This window comes from Pinus tabuliformis, chromosome 8, assembly GCF_031772625.1.
Source record: "Pinus tabuliformis cultivar Carrire ecotype Pingquan chromosome 8, CPIR1, whole genome shotgun sequence".
In the NCBI taxonomy this organism is placed as follows: Eukaryota; Viridiplantae; Streptophyta; class Pinopsida; order Pinales; family Pinaceae; genus Pinus; species Pinus tabuliformis.
Window position 1 is genome coordinate 997,849,194 of NC_142294.1, and position 20,134 is coordinate 997,869,327.

At 38.2% G+C, this 20,134-nt stretch overlaps 1 protein-coding gene across 1 annotated transcript in view; it reads right to left on the minus strand.

The window, feature by feature from the left end:
- The window catches only part of SCAB1 (plectin-like protein), a 305,903-nt gene that overhangs the window by 265,643 nt on the left and 20,126 nt on the right, over positions 1 to 20,134 (minus strand). The window contains exon 3 of the mRNA XM_089369662.1: positions 19,035 to 19,127. Within this exon, the coding sequence (XP_089225788.1) occupies positions 19,035 to 19,127 (93 nt within the window). The remainder of the gene's footprint in view (positions 1 to 19,034; positions 19,128 to 20,134) is intronic.

Here is a 20,134-nt window from a genome sequence, read left to right on the forward strand (position 1 = left end):
TCCTCTCAAATGAGGCCAAGTGGCCTATTTATAGTTGTTTGCCATCATAATAGGCCAACATGTCATTTGATGAAGATATAATTATCCTTCTTGAAGTTGACTTGAGGAGGAGACTTTGCTTGGTCTTGGAGGGCCTTCCTATACATTTAATGACTCATACAAAAGTGTAACATGCCCAAGAAGGGTCCTTCATACATGACATAGACTCAAATTGCCTTTTATGACTAGATGACAAATCCTTAAGGCTCACAATGGGAGCCATCACTAAAATAAAATTCCTTGCTCATGAAACCCATGACACAAGAATTACAATAATATTATTTTTCTTCTTTTCATCAATTACATAAAATCATAATTACATGTCATTATGAAGAACAAACCTAGTTACACTTTTCAACACGTACCCAAGGAAAAAAGGACAAAGTTGGAATCTTTTGAGAAGAAGGGAACTTTTGTTGGCTACAGTGAAAATTCAAAAGATTTTAAGAACTATGTACCAAGACAACGATGAATTGGAACTAGCAGTGATGTCATTTTTTATGAGGATGTTGTTTTCTAGAAATCCGAAGGATCACACTTGGACTCTCATGATGAGATGCAGGTGGCTCCTAAGAATGTGGAATCAAAACCTAAAGATCTTGAACCTATGGAACAAGATCCTATAGAAGAGTCAGAAGAACCACATGAATTTGTTGATCCACCAAGAGTCATTGTACCTGACACTAGAAAAAGACCAACTTGGCATGAAAGAATTTTAAAAGAAGCAATAGGACATGCAGCACCTCGTGCCACCTTCAGAGAAAGCAAGAGGCCAAAGAAGTATCCAGGTTATACAACATTGATGTGTAAGATCATTGAGTCCGAGCCATCCACCTATGAAGAGGCAATTGAACATCAAGTTTGGAGAGATGTTATGCTTAAAGAGTATTGTTATGAATATAATTCATAACAAAATAAATAAATATAAATAATATAAATACTAAGTAATCAAGTAGTGATTATGTTAAGAAGTCATTAGTTAACTAAAAAGGCATGTCTAAAAGTGATCCAAAATGGATCTTGGATAAACCTCTAAGTCTAAAAGACTTCATATAGAGGTAAAAAGGTGCTAAATGGGCAAATCCTTTGTAAATCTGAGTCAGATAAAGAAAAGGGTCAAAGGCTCATTGAAGAAAATCACATGGGAAGAGTTCAAAGGGAGGACTTAAGCAAAGGCGAAAGGACTGCCCGATTGTGATCTCCAACATATCGCATCAGAGAAAAGCCTTCATGCGACATCGGAACCCCGGGCAAAGCGATATGCAATATGCGATTAAAGCGATGAGTTGATCAGCGATTGCGATGGGTGACTTGCGATTGCGATGATCAGATCAGCGGATCGGCATCGGCGATATATATCGGGTCGGCACAGTCCATTGGAAAGTTGTATAGACCCCGGGCCGTTGCGATAGCGATATGCGATGCGCCGATATCGGCGATCGGGATCACAACCATATAAAGGGTCGTTGACATATGCCTATTGTGATTGCGATATGCGATCGAGGCACGGAGCCGATGAGGTTTATGAATGCGATTGCATAAATTTTGAAATCCGGATTTTCAGATTTTCAGTGTATTGTTGTGTATTTGGGTTTCTTGGCCTTACGCAATGCCAATGCGATATGCAATAAAGCACGGACCCGAAAGGGTTTATAGATGCGGCTGCATAAAATTTGAGTTCCGATATAAGGCGTTTTGTCGAGATTTCTATGTATTCTTGTGTATTCCCGTTATGAACGAAATATGCGTTATTTCGCAGATTTTGTTCTGGAAAAAGGTCGTCGGTTCATTTCCATTGGAAACAGTCTCTTGCACCTGTGCCACGCTGTAAGCGGGCGTTTTGTAACAGGAATGCGTTATAGAAGACGCAGAGCCAGTGAGCCAGAGGTCCTGTTGAAGAGACGCAGAGCCACAGAAAGGAATGATTCCTCATGATTGGGGACAGAGGAACGGATGGAAGCTGCAAAGCCGAAGGATTCTTCAAAGGCCGGAGAGCCAAGCGAAGAAGCTAGTCTCCCTTCAAAAGTTTTCCCTTGAGAGAGCAAGTATCCCTTCAGAGAGCTCACAGATGAGCAAAGAGCCACCAGAGGTTGGAGGCAAAGCCGCAGTTCCAGAGAAAGCCAGAGAAGCCACCAGAGGTTGGGAGCAATGGCAAAGGGGTGATTCCTCAGAGAGCTGGGAGCAACAGAGTTGCAAAGCTAGAGAGCTTGAGCGCAACAGAGTTGCAGAGTCGAGAGCCAGGAGCCGAGAGCCAGAGTTGAGAGCCCAGAGCCGAGTGCCAAGAGCCGAGGGCCGAGAGCCAGAGAGCCAAATAGCCAGGGATAAAGAGGGCATTCTAAGCCCATTGGTTCAGTTGTAAACCTGTGGAGTTGAGTCAAAGACTTGTAAAAGAATTTAAGCCATAATCCCAAAGAGCCTAGTTGGGTTGACTAGAGCTCATGGAGATGTAGCCCAAGAGGTTTGGGTGAACTCCTAATTATATTGTTGTTATGTGTATGATGTTTATTTGCTGCACTGTTTCACAGTTATATGTTGCATCTCAGTTTAAGCAAATAAACTTAAGGCATTTGGTCAATTAAAGACAAACTAAAAGCATACACCTATTTCCAGTTTTTTAATTCCGCATTTATCAATCATAAGCATAGATCTTGGGAATATATAAGCTTTGGAGTGGGAGAGGTTCATGTAAGCATGACAAGAAGCCTTTAGTACCCCATTTCAGATCAAAAAGACATGCCTAATCATGAAAGGTCACCTGCTTAGGTATAAAAGCAAGGCCTCATTGTAACATTTGATATCACAAATACATTTTTATATATAATAAATTATTATTACAAAATACCTCATGTATTTTTAAATTAAAGCCTACAAGCTATCAGTTTTTATGCTTCAGTGATATCAGAGCCATGGCACACGATATAATCATGCGGGTCTTTGAACATTGTTCACCGCACAATGTGCCATTACGTTCACATCCTGAATGCTTGAGCAGTTTAGTAAAATTCAAGAAGCATTTCAGCATTTAGAAAAAACATATGCAGAAGTTAAAGCATGTTGAAAGGAAATCGATAATAAGGAAGATGATAGCGACCATAAAGAAGACATTGATAATGATGAAGAAGAAGATTATGTACATCAAGATGATGATCGAAATGAAGATGATGTGGATGACCACTATCTTGAGAAACAAGAAAGATGTGAGGCCTAATTTCTATGGGAATCTGAGATGATTGAAAGTTTAAAGCAAGTTGAATTAGATGACAAATCTTCTAAGTCAGAAGGAAATAGAGAAATTACATTGGAGATGCCTACATATGTATCTAACACTACACCAGACACTTACTCCTTGGTCCACACAAACATTCTAGGTCCAGTGTATAATTGTCCAGCGACAAGTGAAGGCAAGGTTGTTGTAGATGGCCTGGGGTACCAAAAGTATGATGCCAACACAATGATTGTATTGCGTACCATAGTGCATCAGATTGAAGCTTATAAGGATATGATTACTCCTATTGTGGATGCCTTTAAGTATTTGACACAGCTTGAATATGATGTACTAGAATATGTTGTAATAGAGCACCTTGCTCAAGGAGGGCGTGAAAAACTGAAAGAAGACGGTCTTAACTTGTCAGACTGTTTACAATCACTGGTATCATTTTGGGGTCACTTGTGCAAGAAATATCCATCAATGGAGTTGAGAGGTTGTTTCCAATATCTTGTTAATCAACTTAAGAGAGTAACGATGGATATAGGACGTTATAAATTTCCTTCCAAATGGCAAGACAGGGGGGAGAATGACGAAGCCTGGTCTACTACAGTCTTAAATTGTTTTAGAGAACGCATTCTGCAAAAAAATCCAGACAAAGAATCAGCTTCAGTGGCTCTAGGAGAGTTTGGTCAAATTCTAGTAATAACGATCAGTGTGAAAATTCTTGATAGATTGTGTCTCTTCAATGAACAAGCATGAACGAGCATTGGGAATATGGTTGAAAGTGAAGTAAAGGCTAGTGGAAAAGCAACCGCTCTGATATGTTGGATAGATAAAACGCTCTTGCCATTAAACACATCCACGTCCATCCTCTGCGTGTTCAACATCCACGCATTACACTGTGTTTTTCATTGGCAACATATCATCCGCTTCCTCTGTCCACCCGCTCTACCTTCTCACCTTTCTGATAGCCCAACAAACTCCATCAGGTTCGTGCCCAACGTAGCGGCTGTGGCTAAATCCATACATCAGTCGACCCTTTCCCTGACAGTCCGACTCCTATGTCTCGACGCTCTGCCTTCTCACCTTCCTGACAGCCCTCGTAGATCGCATATTGTGCCCCATTGCCCGATAAAACCCACGTCCGTTCGTTCTAGACCCCGCTATACTACCTGTGCTTCGTTGTCTGACGGTCGACAACCAATTTACAGGAATCTGTCCATGCAATCAAGCATCGCGACCGCTGGTCAAGCGTCAAGGGTCAACGGGTTCAACATCTATTTGACTTGGAGCGGTGCGTGGTGGGCTTGGTATGTATATATTCACGTCTCTTTTGTTTTAATCGACAGTCAAAGTTCCGCAATTTGATACAGAGTGTGGATGAGTGATATCCCTGTGGTAACATATATGTATATATATTAAATTATATATATATATATGGTATTCTTGTGGTAACAACAAGCGTTATTCCAGTGGTAACCTATACGTATATATATTAAATTATATGTATATATATGTGTTAAATAATTACTATATAACCAATTAAAAATATATATATTAATTAAACAAAAAAAAACAAGGGAATATTACTGATGAGCTACATAACTATAGGATGGCCAGATTACATCGAGACAACAAACATTAAGTGAAGAAAATCCACAACATTAAAGCTTTGAGGACAAAGCTTTCGAAGGAAGGGGCTATGTTATGAATATAATTCATAACAAAATAAATAAACATAAATAATATAAATACTAAGTAATCAAGTAGTGATTATGTTAAGAAGTCATTAGTTAACTGAAAAGGCATGTCTAAAAGACATGCATAATCATGAAAAGTCACTTGCTTAGGTATAAAAGCAGGGCCTCATTGTAACATTCGATAACACATATACATTTTTGTATATAATAAATTATTATTACAAAATACCTCTTGTGTATTTGTACATTAAAGCCTACAAGCTATCAGTTTTTATGCTTCAAGTACTAGTCCATATTGAAGAATGATGTATGGGAAATCGTACCAAGACCTGAAGGAAAATTTGTTGTGTCTTCCAAATGGATCTACAAAATCAAGCATGCAGTTGATGGAAGCACTGAGAAGTACAAAGCAAGATTTGTGGCTCGTGGATTCTCCCAAAAAGAGGGAGAAGATTATGAAGACACATTTGCTCCTATTGCCGGGTACTCTTCTATTAGATCTATTATTGCTCTTGCTTCTATTGCAGGTTGGAAACTACATCAAATGGATGTTAAAACTGCTTTTCTTAATGAAGTCATTGAAGAGCAAGTATATATTGAACAGCCTCAAGGCTTTGAGAGACATAATAGAGAGACACATGTTTGTTAATTGAATAAAGCCTTGTATGGGCTTAAGCAAGTTCCTTGTGCATGGTACTCTAGAATTGATGGTTGTTTGTTGAGTCTTGGATTCACAAAGAGTGATGTTGATCCAAATATGTACTTCAAAGTTGTCAAAGATTCTGATTGGGATGGATGCACTGAGGATAGAAAGAGCACTTCTAGATTTTGTTTTAGCTTGGGCTCTGTTATGATATCATGGACAAATAAGAAGCAAGCCTCTGTTGCACTTAGTACAACTGAGGCTAAGTACATAGCTTCATGTTCAACCTATTGTGAAGTAGTTTGGCTTCGAAAGTTGTTTGTCGATTTGTTTGATCAAGTGCTATAATCGACTATGTTATATTGTGACAATCGAAGTCGTGTAAAGCTTTCTGAGAAACGTGTTTTTCATGACAAGTCGAAGCACATTGAGATAAAGTATCATTACATCCGGAATGTTGTCCCGAAAGGAGTTGTGAGGCTCAAATACATCCCTATTAATGAGCAGGTTGTTGATGTTTTGACAAAGCCACTGTCTCGGATGAAGTTTGCTTATTTCAGAGAAAAGCTTGGAGTGGCTGAGAATCCCTCTCTTGGAGAGAGGGAGCATTGATTGTATAACATCATGAGACTAGCAATCTTCCTTGGGCTTAGCTGAGAGACCATGGTTTATGGTCGGGAAGATTGTCCTGGTTACTCCCTTGGGTCATTGAGATTGACTATGAAACCAATATGGTCGGGGAGTTTGGTTCTGAGGCTTGGAGTGATCCCTTGGGTTATTGTGTTTGACTGAGAGACAAGTGGGTTTGGTCAAGCACATTGATTTCGAGTTCTCTTCCTTGAGTCATTGTCTTTGACTAAGAGACCAGTGGGCTTGGTTGAGAAGATTGATTTTGAATTCTCTATTGGGTCATTGCGCTTGACTGAGAAACCATTTCATACGGTTGGAGAGTTTGGCCTCATGAACAATATTGATAGATCCCACGGTCAGTTGAGTTTTAACCTTGTTGCCATTGGTTTCGGCTTGTGGAATGAGCTTGATGCTATCAACCTTTCCTTATGAGGAAATTTGTTTCATCATTTGTACATTTGTTGGAGTCAATGAAAATTACCTCCTTGGCTAAGAGGGAGTGTTGAGAAATTGTAGCTACGATTAGTATTTTCATCATCAAAATCAAAGGAGAAATCATTTGTCTTCTAGTTTTCCAAGTCAGCCCCAGCTTGACAAGTTAACCCCACCTCTTGAAGAGGTTTGACCCAAGGTTAAAACCCACCTATTTGGACTACTATATATTGGCATTCGATTCACTCCACTTGGGCATCCATCCACAACAATTCGGACCTATTCTACAAAAGAAGATATGTTCACACATGTGAAGAAGAAGAAGACTATCTTGACCAATGAGTTGACTTTCTATTCTCTGTGTTGGCCAGCTTTGATTTGGACTTTTCCCTGTTGTTTGACTGCGTTGTAGACTGAAATTGGAGGTAGAATATTCCTAGCATCTTTGATTTTTTGTTGACCGAAGTTTGGAGCTATTTCTGAGGCATTGACTAAGGTTTGACCACACGTCAAACTCTGTGGTTTGATCAAACTCTCTATGGAATTGCAGGACCGAATTTCAACCCTTTGACTAGCAGCTACAGGCCGAAATTCGGCCCCTTGACCAAACTTTGACCAATGAGCAGATCATTGACTTTTCTCTCTTTTCACTGATTTTGAATTAGCATTTATTATGGTCAAAGGTTGACATTTTGACTGGAAAATTAGATGTACAAATTGGATGAATTGAACAATTTCTCATAAGGAAAGGTTGTTGGGTTTTTCCCCTTGGAGTGGGGTTTTCCCAGGGTAATTTTGGTGTCTCTTGTTTCATTGTCTCATCGTGATCTCTACTACTCTATTGATCTTAATGGTTGAGATTTTCTTAAGTGTAACTGCTTGATGATTTGAATGCTCTAAAGAAGTTAAAAATTGTATCAATGGAAGTTGATATCAAAAAGAAAATTGTTCTAGTCTATATTGTTACTATAAAATCAATATTGAGCAAACAATTCCATTGCTGACCGATCTATAGCAATTGGCAGCGAGGAAAAGGGAGAAGGGATTAAAGCCAAGCAAGCGATCTTAGATATAGTGAAGGATAACTTGTTCTTCACCTTTCCAGAACAAGTCTCTACCAGAGCAAAAACATTAACAAGAAGATGATCTTGAGAAATAAGCTCAGATCCATTTAGATGTCCATAACTGACATAGTTACCAATTACCTCATCATGATCACTCAGATCCATACCAGCTCAAGCAGGCACAAAGAGCATGGTACACTCGCATTGACAGCTACCTTCAAGGATTGGACTTCATTAAGAGTGAGGTGAATGCCAACCTGTACTACATCACGGTTAGAGGGCTTCTGCCCATTCTATTGCTCTATGTTGACAATCTTATCTTCACTAGAACATACAACTTGATCCAAGATTGCAAGGCAGATCTTGCAAGAGAGTTTGAGATGAAGGGCATAGGGCTTATGCACTATTTCCTTGGGCTGGAGGTATGGCAGGGTGAAGAGGAAATCTTCTTGGGGCAAGGGAAGTACACTACAGAGATTCACATGAGGTTTCGTATGTAGTATTGTAAGCCCATGACCACACCTCTAGTCACAAATTGGAGGAAGGTGGACACTAGTCGAGCATAGCGAGTAGATGCCACATTGTACAGTCAACTTATTGGGTCATTGATGTACTTAGTCAACACACGGTCTGACATATGCTTTGCAATGAACAAGTTGAGCCAGTTCATGATGGAGCCTACCAAAGTTTGCTAGGTTGCTGCCAAGCATGTCTTGAGGTATCTCAAAGTCACGGAAGATTATGGGTTATGGTTTAGATAGGTTGATGGAGTGAGGCTTGAGGGCTTCATAGATGCAGATTATGCAAGGAGCTCCACAGATCAGAAGAGTACTTCAAGTTGTGTCCTCAACATTGGGTCAACAGTTGTTTCCTGGTTCAACAGGAAGCGAAGATCAATTGCTCTTAGTTCAGCAAAGGCTGAACACATGGCTTCCAATTTGGCAACGTGTGAAGCCATTTGGATAAGGAAGTTGCTTGTGGGTCTTTTCAGGCAGTAGTTGGAGCCCACCATGATTTACTATGATAATCAGAGTTACATTAAGCTCTCTAAGATTCCAGTTTTTCATGACCACTCCAAGAACATCAAGATCAGGTACCATCATCTCAGGGACTGTATGCAGAAAGGGATAGTAAAGCTATTGTACATTCCCACAGATGAGCAAGTTACAAATATCTTGGCGAAGGCCTTAGTCAAAGGCAAGTTCGTGTTTTTTAGAGATAAGTTTGGAGTTCTACAAAATCCCTTCTTTGCTAAGAGGGAGTGTTGAAAATGTAACAAAGGAAGGTCTTCTAGCTTGTGCCTTAGCCAGTAAAGACTTCAATTTGTCTTTCTCTAGCTTACATGAGAGATCATGAGTTAGACTTCAGTTGTGATGAGTTGATTTCGAGTTCACTGGAATGGTCATCAATAGATTACAACCATAGTGCTAGAGCTTCAATTCATTGGAGTCTTCTTCAGTTAGACTACAGGATGAGGTGGCAGAGACAAGCTCAATTAGGACGAGTTAAGACTTCAGAGACAATTGAAGAGAGGACGAGTTAAGTCCTCAGTTAACTCAGTTCACAACTAGAGGAAATCAAGGAGCAACTCAAGCTAGTTAACTGAGAGCTAGTCCAAGTGTAACTGAGACTTGCTTCAGTTAACTAGCAAAAGGAACTTGTTGCACCAGTGCAAACAGCCATTCGAACATGGCCTCTTGCATGCATTGAAAGTCTATTAAGGCAAGAGAAGGACGAAGGCACAAAGATTGATCATTCTTTGTTGATGGTATACCGCATTGGTTGAGGAGTGAAGTTCAAGAATTCAAGGAGCAAGCCGAGACTAGTTTTAGCAGAGAATAATTGTGTGAGCAAGCCGAGAGCAGTGACAGGCTAAGAACAATTGGTGGAGTTGAGATTAGTGCAAAGAAAGACGAGAGCTTTCTCAAAGATTATTTGCCAGTTGTAGTAGCAGCGCATTGAATTATAAAAGATTTATTTGCTCAAAAAAAATCAACAAAAAGACCACAACAAAGAAAGCAAGTTTTCCCATTTGGATTTCCTAGGTAAAACAGTAGTGTCAAATTTGTGTGTGCATCTGTTTTTATCTCAACTATTTTCTGTTTCATGTTGAGTGTTAAGAAACTTTGTATCTTGGTGAAAGTTAAACTTGGTTTCAATTTTCAGTTGCCTTGATTTTTCAGTAAATTCATCTAAGCTAAGTCACCTGACACAGGGATTCGGGACACGTAGGATTCGGGATTCGTGGTGTCGGATTCGGGACACGCTGACCCCCGGAACAGGACACGTTAGGACACGTTATATATTATTTTATTAAAAAATATATATATAATATATTTAAAAATATATATATATATATTAAAAATTAGATATTATCATATTTCTTACACAAATTTTAATTTAGTAGACATATATATACATATATTTATATCAAATATAAATATATTATATGTTATATTTATATGATATAAAATATATAACATAAATCGACAATAAATTAAAAATGTGTAGTCCCCACTCTCAAATTTACCATATATATTGGACAATAACATATATTGAGCATATATATAATTAACCCAACGGTCCCCACACACCCATGTCAACGCTCATCCATGTCCCTACCTATCCACGTCAATACATCCACGATGATCCCACTCCTCAGTGGTCACCATGTCATTTGTGGTCCCAAATACCCACACGATCATTCGTCCATCAGACGTGCAACAACGAGTGCGGGTTTCACAGAAATGTCGAACATCTTGATCACGTTCAAGTGCTCACTGATCATGATTTGTTTGCAAGTCTGCCCTCAAGTCGGTTTTATCTAACTCGATGTGTCCCTTCATATTCAATCAAAATGACTATAAATATAAGCTCTGGATGATTCATTCCTCATCGAATTTTAACGCAAAAGATACATATGGTTCACAACTCGTGAACTGAGGAAATAAGATCAAATGGTTTCATAAGTTGATGGCAATTAAGACTTCAGGAAGTAACAGTAACACGCCCCTTTTAAGTTTTAACTTTTAACCTAGCAGCAGATCCGAAAACGAATCCGCAAACCAGGACTCGACAGGAAAATCGTGACACGCTTTCGAATTTAGAACACGCCCCTGGACACGACGTGCCACAAGAGGACACGACGAGTCCTGCCATCATGACACGTGTCAGGACAGAATCGTGTCCGATTCGTCCGATTCGCGATTCGTCCAGGGTTTTGGACGAATCCAGTTTCATAGCATCTAAGTAGTTGCAGAGATTTAAGAAAATTTACACATTCTGCCAAAAGTGTGCAACATTGCATTTGCTAGGTCATCATGCTCCCTAGAATGTAATGAATGGCCCGGGCATCATATGCATTGTGGAGTAGGGTGCCCTCAAGGCCTTTGTTGCTTTGGACCACCTGGTAAAACCAACTCAAATTCAAGCAAAAGCAACCATTCATTAGAGACTAAGAGCATAAATGCATCTAAGTGGACCATACTCAAGTGTTAAGGGCATATTAATACTTCAAACTTGGATCACCTTCAAAAATCTAAATAGAACAAATCTCGTAAAGGTGTTCCTTACCTTTGTAGGGGTGGCTAAGTAGTCAACCCTATTAGATACTTCCAACCCTCAAGGGGAGGTAGCATTTCCAAGATTAAACCTTCAACCTAAGAAACTGGATTCGTCCTCTCCCCCCCCATGTCCTGAATCCCACGAATCAGACACAATTCTCTAGGACATGTGTCCAATTCTCATGTCCAGCGTGTCCTAGAGTACACCCATCTATCATTGTTGAAGACTGCAGATACACGGTTTGCCTCTTCAATCATCATGTTGAAGAGGTTAAGGGAGGTCAAGACCACTCTTGGGGCCATGGTTATGTCAGAGTTTTGGTCTTTTTGGAGAAAGATAGATCAAGCAACCTCAAAAAGAGTGAAGGACATAGTGTTAGATGATGCTTGGTGGGAGAGGGTAGATACAGACCAACCCATCCTAAGAGAGGTTTATGAGGGATGGGATTCCATGATTGAGTCTATGAGGACCATTATTTTACAAAGTGAGTGCCCCGAGTATGAGACATCATCAAAGGCCTTCTTCACCACCATACAGGATATTCTTGTCAACGATGGGACAAGAATTGCACACCTTTGCATTGTTTGGCTCACTCATTTAACCCAAAATACTACAACCATGAGTGGTTGAATGGTGGACCTTCCCGCAGATTCCCTCCTCACATGAATGGTGAAATTTCACTAGGGAGGAAGGATGCATTGAGGCGGACTTTTCAGGATAGAGCATCCCTTGATGAGGTGGCGGATGCCTTTGCAAATTTTTCCACTAGCACTGGGCGATTTGCAAGCTATGATGTGATTAAAGACAGGGTGCTAAGAAGCCCTATTCTTGGTGGGCAACTCATGAGGCAACAAGCCCTCCTCTATAGCAGTTAGCCATGAGGCTCCTCTCTCAGGTGACTTCATCCTCTTGTTGTGAAAGAAATTGGAGCACATATGGGAATTTTGATTTTGATGACTTAATGAGAAAACTGCAGTTTCTTGTCTTTCTCCTATTGCATCATTAATGAATCTGTCACAATTGTATATGTATGCATAATGTTACTTTTTAAAACTTACAAATTTGAAATTTACAATGTAGAATCTAGATCTATGTCTGAATTTATATCATCAATGAGAATTTGTGTAAGAAATATCTATTTAGTATTAATTTATAATATATATATATATATATATAACATGTCCTATTCCGGGGGGTTAATGTGCACGTGTCGAACACTCGAATTTTTGTGTCCTGCGCGTCTTGTGTTCCTGTGTCACGTGACTTAGCCTTCAATCAATAGGTGTTGCTGAAAGCAAGTGGCAGTGGAGAGGAAAGACTTCCTGAACAAGTGCCATGGTCAGGGGACCAACTAATGGGAGTACACATCCTAAGTGTATAGATGTAATGGAGGGAGTAATCGTGGATGCATAAGTTAACTTGCTCGGCCTGCTTTTTCCACCCCTCTGGTGCGCATTTTACTTCTTTTTTATAATGCTTTGTATTTTGGTGCATATCTCAAGGATTTAAAGCTTTCTCTTTATGATATAGCATTTGATTTAATCTTTAAGATGAGGCAGTTTATTGCTCATCACAGTTGGAACATGCAAGGGTTCCTTTTAATGAGATGGAGCATCAAGTGCTTAAGAACCGAGTGATGGCTAACGAGGAGAGTAGAGCTCATGCTAGGCTTTTTCCCAAACGCTAACTTATGTCCCGACCATCTTTTGCATTTTGATTTTCTTTTTCTTTCATTATGGCCATATTATGCGTTTCCATTATTTTAGCTACATCAACCTGCAAGGAAATGTTTTCCAACCCTACCCAAGGATGTGGATAAGAGATAAAAGAGTCCCAAATCGCAATGAACCAATGACAAATTGGAAAGAATGGAGATGGTATCAAGGGCTTATAATGTGACATGGAAAGTGATAAGTATGGTAAAAGGGAGAATGAACACGGTATTTCAATCCAAGTCTTCCAAGTAGCGCCCCTCCTATACACCTATGGCCATAGGGGAGGTCACACTAGACTAGGGTTAAGAATTACCCCCATCCTCCCCCACCCCCTCAATAAGGTGAGAGAATAAGTTTACAATCAAGATCGCTCAATCACCCAGATCACCCCTTTATCCATACTAAATGCCCAAAACATTAAGTAAAGGACCCGATTGCAAAAATGATCAAAGTATCTATTGACTGGTAGCCCACCTTCATTCAAGAGGAATGTCGGATGGTGAGAAGTGTAGTGATCGGTGCAAATGGTGGAGTTGTCGTATCATGATCACCAAGCTAATGTGTAGAGTTGTTGCCTGGCTGGCCATCTAAAATAGGAGAAAAAATTTCTCCTAGGGATTTACCCAATTTGCTGGGTTACAGTGCCCTAGGTTTAAATATTAGGTTGCCCCAACCATATATTATTTCCTTTTTCTAAATTGCATTCCAGGGGTCCGGTTCAATCCAATTCTTATAACATTATTTAAATCACCCCTTGCTCGCAACCTAGCGATCTTGTCCATCGACTCCCAATTTTTTCAAGCAGTTTACGATAAAATTGTGATTTTTTTGCCCTTGAAAAAATCACCCATTTTTATGGTCGAAAAAATTAACCAGGCCAAAAAAATGCAATTTCCTGATTTTTTCCATGATAAAATCGCAATGTTTGCAACACTTGGATGGACTTTTCTTTTGGATGATAAATGTGATTCTATGGTGATTTTGTGTAAGTTCATTGTGAGCATCTTCTTCCACCTTTGTAATTGTTGTAGAATTAGGGTTTCATTGAAATTTTCACCATATGTATTGGATATTTTATGGCTCTAACATCTCCTTTGGAAGATTATCATCAAGTTTTCATCAAGGAACCTTAGTATATCTTCTTTGCCTTTTTACCTCCAATTGATTGAATATAGCTAGGGTTTTTTATGAAGAGAAACATCTTTGTATCATTTTCTCTCTCATAACTCTCTTCCATCAATCCTCTTCTACAAACCTTACCTTAGACTCCATTAGCCCAAGTTTGAGAAAGGCACTAGTCTGTGATGTGCGAATGCTTCCTTTTTTAATTTAAAATCCTAAATTTATTTTCTTATGTTTTCTAGGGTAAATTTGGGATAGGTTACTACAAATCTGCATTTAATAGCATAAAGTACCTTGGACCTTAGTCCTAGGTTAAGCTTTCACATGTACTAAATTGAAAGAGCATAAATATCATTTTTATGCATTTTTCAGCCATTAATTAGGGTTGATGTCCAGTGATGAATTGTTGTATTATGCATTTTCAACCATTGAATTCATTGTAATGTATTTCCTTGTTTATCTATTAAATATTATGTGTTTATTACTTGCTTATTATCAATTTTAGGCTATTTTGTTATTGCTATTATAAATTTTGCATGTTGTAACTGTTCTAGAAACCCTTAATTTATAACAGCAATTAGTAATTTAAAGGCAGCATGTGTTTGGAAACCTATTTGAGCCTCTCTCCAGACTTTTGAGCCCTCTAGATTTAGTCATAAGATCATTTGAAATTGCTACATCAGAATTACATATCAATTTACCTAAAACCTTATTTATTGAACATTTTAATTGGGAGAACCCACAGAGGGTATTTAGCGTAGGAGTACTTGGGTTATATAATCTCTAAGATCTATTGGGGAAGCCTCCCTTATGGGGTTAATATCCAACCAGAGGATAGCATGGGAACGGTTGCTAAGGTGATAGTGGTGACTAATCCCGTTCTTGCCCTTAACCTAGAGTGCTTACTAGCTTAGTGAGGCTTTGCGCTAAGGTGCTAGATTTTACAGTAACATTTCACAAGGAATTAAAGCAAAAATTCTTTCACTTTACAACAATGTAACAAAGAGGGTTTACCTCTTCCAACGTATTGATACTACTCCTTTATGGCTCCCAAATTGACTTTGACAATCCAAACTTGCAAAAAAGACTAGCTAATATGCACCAAGAACATATGCCACATTTCGACAAGATTGATCATCCATTCCACAAAGATTGGAGTGCTCCATGAAAATCATTGTCTACCTACTCAGATATCACCATAAGGTTACGATAGACATGTCAAAGTTGATCAAACCCTAGGGCGTTCTTACCAATAATACCATCAACCCCCATACATATGCTGAAATCACCTAAATCATGTGCCCAAATGTGAATATCCACTTAATGAAGAAAGATCGCCATGGAAGAAACTTGTAAGTTGTGACACATCTCCTCCATTGTTATAGGCAATTCACGATTCCCAACGCACATCACAATGACCTAGGTAACATCACAACACCCTAGGCAAGTTCACAACTCCTGATGCATTGTTCATAATGCCCAAAGCAACAATCATCACAACTTTGAACACATGTTACAATTTCCAAGGCATAGTCACAATTAGTAGGGCAAGCAACTTTCTCCAAATCTGCAAAGTATATGTGGCATAAAGAAATCAATGAGAGAAGTGGAGCACTCCTCAAATATCACACTCAAGTGCCAAACCATGCCAAGTTACCCTCAAAAACCTAGGTCACTCAATCACATCACCAAGTAGCGTGCATGAAGGCCAAATGTGCAAGAGGATGAGTACTCTAGGAAAGTGGGTACCCATTGTATTAAACATAATTGTAGGAGCATATTAGACACTCGAATATCAATGCCATGACTAAGCCTTCATACAAATATGCAAATACCATGATGCCAATGGTGATCATGTAAGGTAAATGTGCAAGAATCATCAAACAAATTGATCCATGAAGGAAATGCATGCAATACCTAAAGGACACCATTAGATGGGGCACCCACCACTAGCAAAGCACCAAAGAGCATGTCACCACTATCCATATGAGAATCAAGTGAAATCATGAAAGAGAAACAATCACCCGAATAATCCACAATATAAACCACCAAACCAATGTGTAGTATCCCATGCATCACCTAATGAAGTAAGATGATCCATGTACCATCCCAAAGCAACAAAAAAAAAACAACAAAAGGCATATATGTCACACATTAAAACCCTGTCATGTGATGAAAATCACAAGTTTACCTCTCATGCAATATGTAGGGTAAAGAATCAAATCTACTATTGTCAATAAAATAGCCACCTTCAAAATCAAGCAATCGTCGCACAGATCCACTATCGCCCAATTGTACAATATTCATAGTCACATTGCTTGAGCATCGCACGTACATTGTTGAATCTCTCTCAGAAGTACTCAAAGTCCATACACATTGTCACAAGGTTGAAATTTCAAAGTTCATGTTGTGAATATCAAAATCCAGTCGAGGGGGATGTCCAAAGGTTAAAGGTGCAACCATTGATAAATAATATTATATATTAATTATATTTTTTGATAGATCGAATTTTAAGACTAGAGATATAGTTAATAGATGGAAATAAAGTCCATAACTAAAAAAAGCAAAAATAGAGTCATAACATAAAAAGGTGGGGTAAACACCCACGAGGGAGATTTGAACCTTGAATCTCACAATTTACATAACACTTCATAACATGATGATCACCAATTAAGCTGCCCCCCATGGACTCGTCATAACACAATTTATTTAAAAGATATAATTTTTTTTTGGTTGGTTTGACCCAAAAGAGATTTGAACCTTGAATCTCAAGTTTACATAATGCTTCATAACATGGCAATCGCCAATTGAGCTACACCCCATGGGCTAAAAGAAAAAGAAAAAATATTATGTGTATTATTTTACTAAAAAGAGGGAAGGTTTTTCTATAAAGGTCTTCCACCTCATGCTTTGGATTATTAACACTCAAAGGGAGTATTCAAGAAAAAAATGTTAACATCATTATAAGTGTGAACCAAGGAAAATTTTTAAATTACATTAATGTTGGCTTGGTGAATCAATTATTAACTCTAGAGCCAAGTATAATCGAAAAGAAAAGCACTTTTGGCAATGAATATGAAATTAAGGACTTACAAATAACAATTTATGGTTATAAATTCATATCCAAAATATTTTTTATGTCCATGTTCGATAATAACATTGAGATAATTCTTAGTTCAACCTAGCTAGATGCACCATGTACCTTCCTCTTAAAAATGAAAAAGAGACTTTTGATATTCTCCTTTAAGAAGAAAAAAATAACATTGCAGGACTTTATAATGATCATGCACAATAGCACCCTCATCAAAAGACCTACATAATGAATCAATGGTGATCCTTCAAGATAGTCAGAAGTCATTACAAAATTTGTACGACCATCAAAAATAACTTGACAAGGTTGTCACTAATAAAGACAGAAATTTATCGACTTAAGAATCATAGTCAAAGTTTGATCACACATTTTAAGAAGTTAAAAAGTGAAAAGTACTCCAAGAAACATTAGATCAATGTGTCAACAAAGAACCACTAGTCGACAAAAAAATGACTGATCTTCTTAAAGTAAGGATATGATCAAAAATTGAAGTACGAACGAAGGAAAATCCAAGTATCTCTACCAATAAACATTCAATGATCAACAAAGAAACAAAAATATGCAAAAAGGCATACTACCAAAAGTGAAACAAGACAGCACTATAAATATAGTTAGAAAAGACCATGCCATACGGACGCCTTATCGACATCCTAGTACAAAAATAGATGTTTTGACTAATCAGTGTATCAACATTGTTCTGAATAAAGACAATATTGAATATTCAAACTTCATTTCAAAGAATATTAGGTCCAATACAATTCAATCTTAAAACAAAAGTTGTCACCACACAAATCCACAAAAGATTGAGTTCAGGTGGTCAAACCCTTCAAAATTCAACAACTCTACTCCATGCTCAAGAGATCATATCATTTCATGTACTCAACCATGACCAATTCAAGGATGAGGAATGATGAGAAGGTAATTACAAGACGTAACCAAGGCATAACCCTTTTCTGCTTTGAGAACAAAGCATTTCTAAAGGGTAGGCCATGTAATGAACATGAACATACAACTATAAAAACATCAATAAATAATAATAACAATGACAAATAATAATTATTAATTAATAATAAATGAAAGAACACATCTTCTTTAAAAGGTGTGACCTAATAAAGGGACATGACTTATTAACCACTGTGACTAGTCAATTCTATATATTATAAGTATATTGTCACATGGCATTGTATTATCATCACTCATATTTTATTCAATATAATATGTATTAATCTGTCTGGATTATTTTATGTTATCCCATTTATTTTGGACATTCAGTTTATGAACCAAGTTGTTCATGTCATATTCAGGAAATAAACCTTGTTGATTTCAGAGCCTTGGATCAATGAGGTTCATCACTCCTAACTTCCAAGGTCATCGGGAAAAATCTCTGGATGGAATGCTCACTGCTTGGGCACAGCTGGGGAGCAGTGCTCTGTGCAAAGTGAGGCTAGCAGAAGATATGAAAATTTGTAATCATGATAAACTAAGGTATTTGTGTTTTCTAACAGTGAACTGGACCATAAACAGCTTCACACCGTAGACATCATATATTCCACAGAATAAAATGTTCTTTTCCAAATATCAAACACTTCGTGACTGAATTTCAAATTCAAAAGCATACTACAGTTGATCAAAGAATAGAGTAACATTAAATATGCTATTTTCTGGGGTATCCTTGGAAGATGAAACATAAACAAGAGACTCCAGTTCTATCAGCATAAACTTTAACTATCAATCACCCAGAAAAATAATGAGAGGTACACAAAAGTAACTTTGATCAAAAATAGCCAATCTCCAGCAAACACTTGAAATCAACAATATCCATTTACCTGTTTGAAAAGAGTAGCCAGCTTTCTCACTTCTGCTTTTTCTTGGAGCAACTCTCCTTCTCTTTGTGTCAACTGAACTGCAAGTGCCTCTACCTATCACAATATAGCTATCAGAATAAGTACACAAAGCATGAGTTCTTGTGAGAAATGCTGAAGGACACTGGAAATGGTCAGTTCAAAAATGAAACACCAAAAGAACAGAACAAAGATCTTTGTATGTAGTTATTCTGAAATAAATCAAATTTAGAGATGTAGCTGAATATGGAGTGCATTCAGTCCTTGAAGTGGTAAGAAAGAGTTGTGAAGATATCGAATAAATTTAGCATGAGAATCCATAAGCACGTCATTCTCAGATTAGAAATATAGAACTGCACAAACACAATAACACAAAAATAGCCATTGTATAATCCAGTTGGATTTAGAGAGTCCAGTGGAAGTTGAAGTGTTGTATGTACCAGGGCTTGAGAAGAACTTACTCTCAATCTTGGCTATGGAGGACAAGGGTGTTGAGGTCAGCGTTATAGGTGGACATGTACTTGTCAGGCCGAGGAGATTTGATCATAGCATGAGGCGAGTAATTGGAGGTAGAGAGGATAACTTGTACTTGTTGAGAGGACAACCAGTACAAGCTCTAGCGCATGGCAGTGACAACCTGTGTGAGTTGTGCCACAGGGGGGTGGGTCAATTTGTAGTTCCTTGAAAATTCTGCACTGCTGTAATGAACAATTCTGAAACTAAATTGTAACACCAAGACACACAATTTCTCTACTCTTTTGCAGCGGAATCGAACAGAACTAAAAACACATTCGTACAATACAATAACACAGAATTTTCTAGGGAACCTGTTAATTTTAGGTAACAATGGTATATTCTATGCTTTAGAGCAATTTTACTTCAATTTTTTTATTAGCCCAATATCAATATCCAGTTTAGCAATCACATCAACATGATAGTAAAATGCAAATAGAACATAAACATAAACAGTGGAAGACAAGCCAAGACAAGAGGACACAAGATGTGGCACCAGCCAGGGACAAACCCCAATGTGGGGAAACCCTTGATCAATTCTTCTTATTCTTCAATAGTTCAGCAGAGAGAGA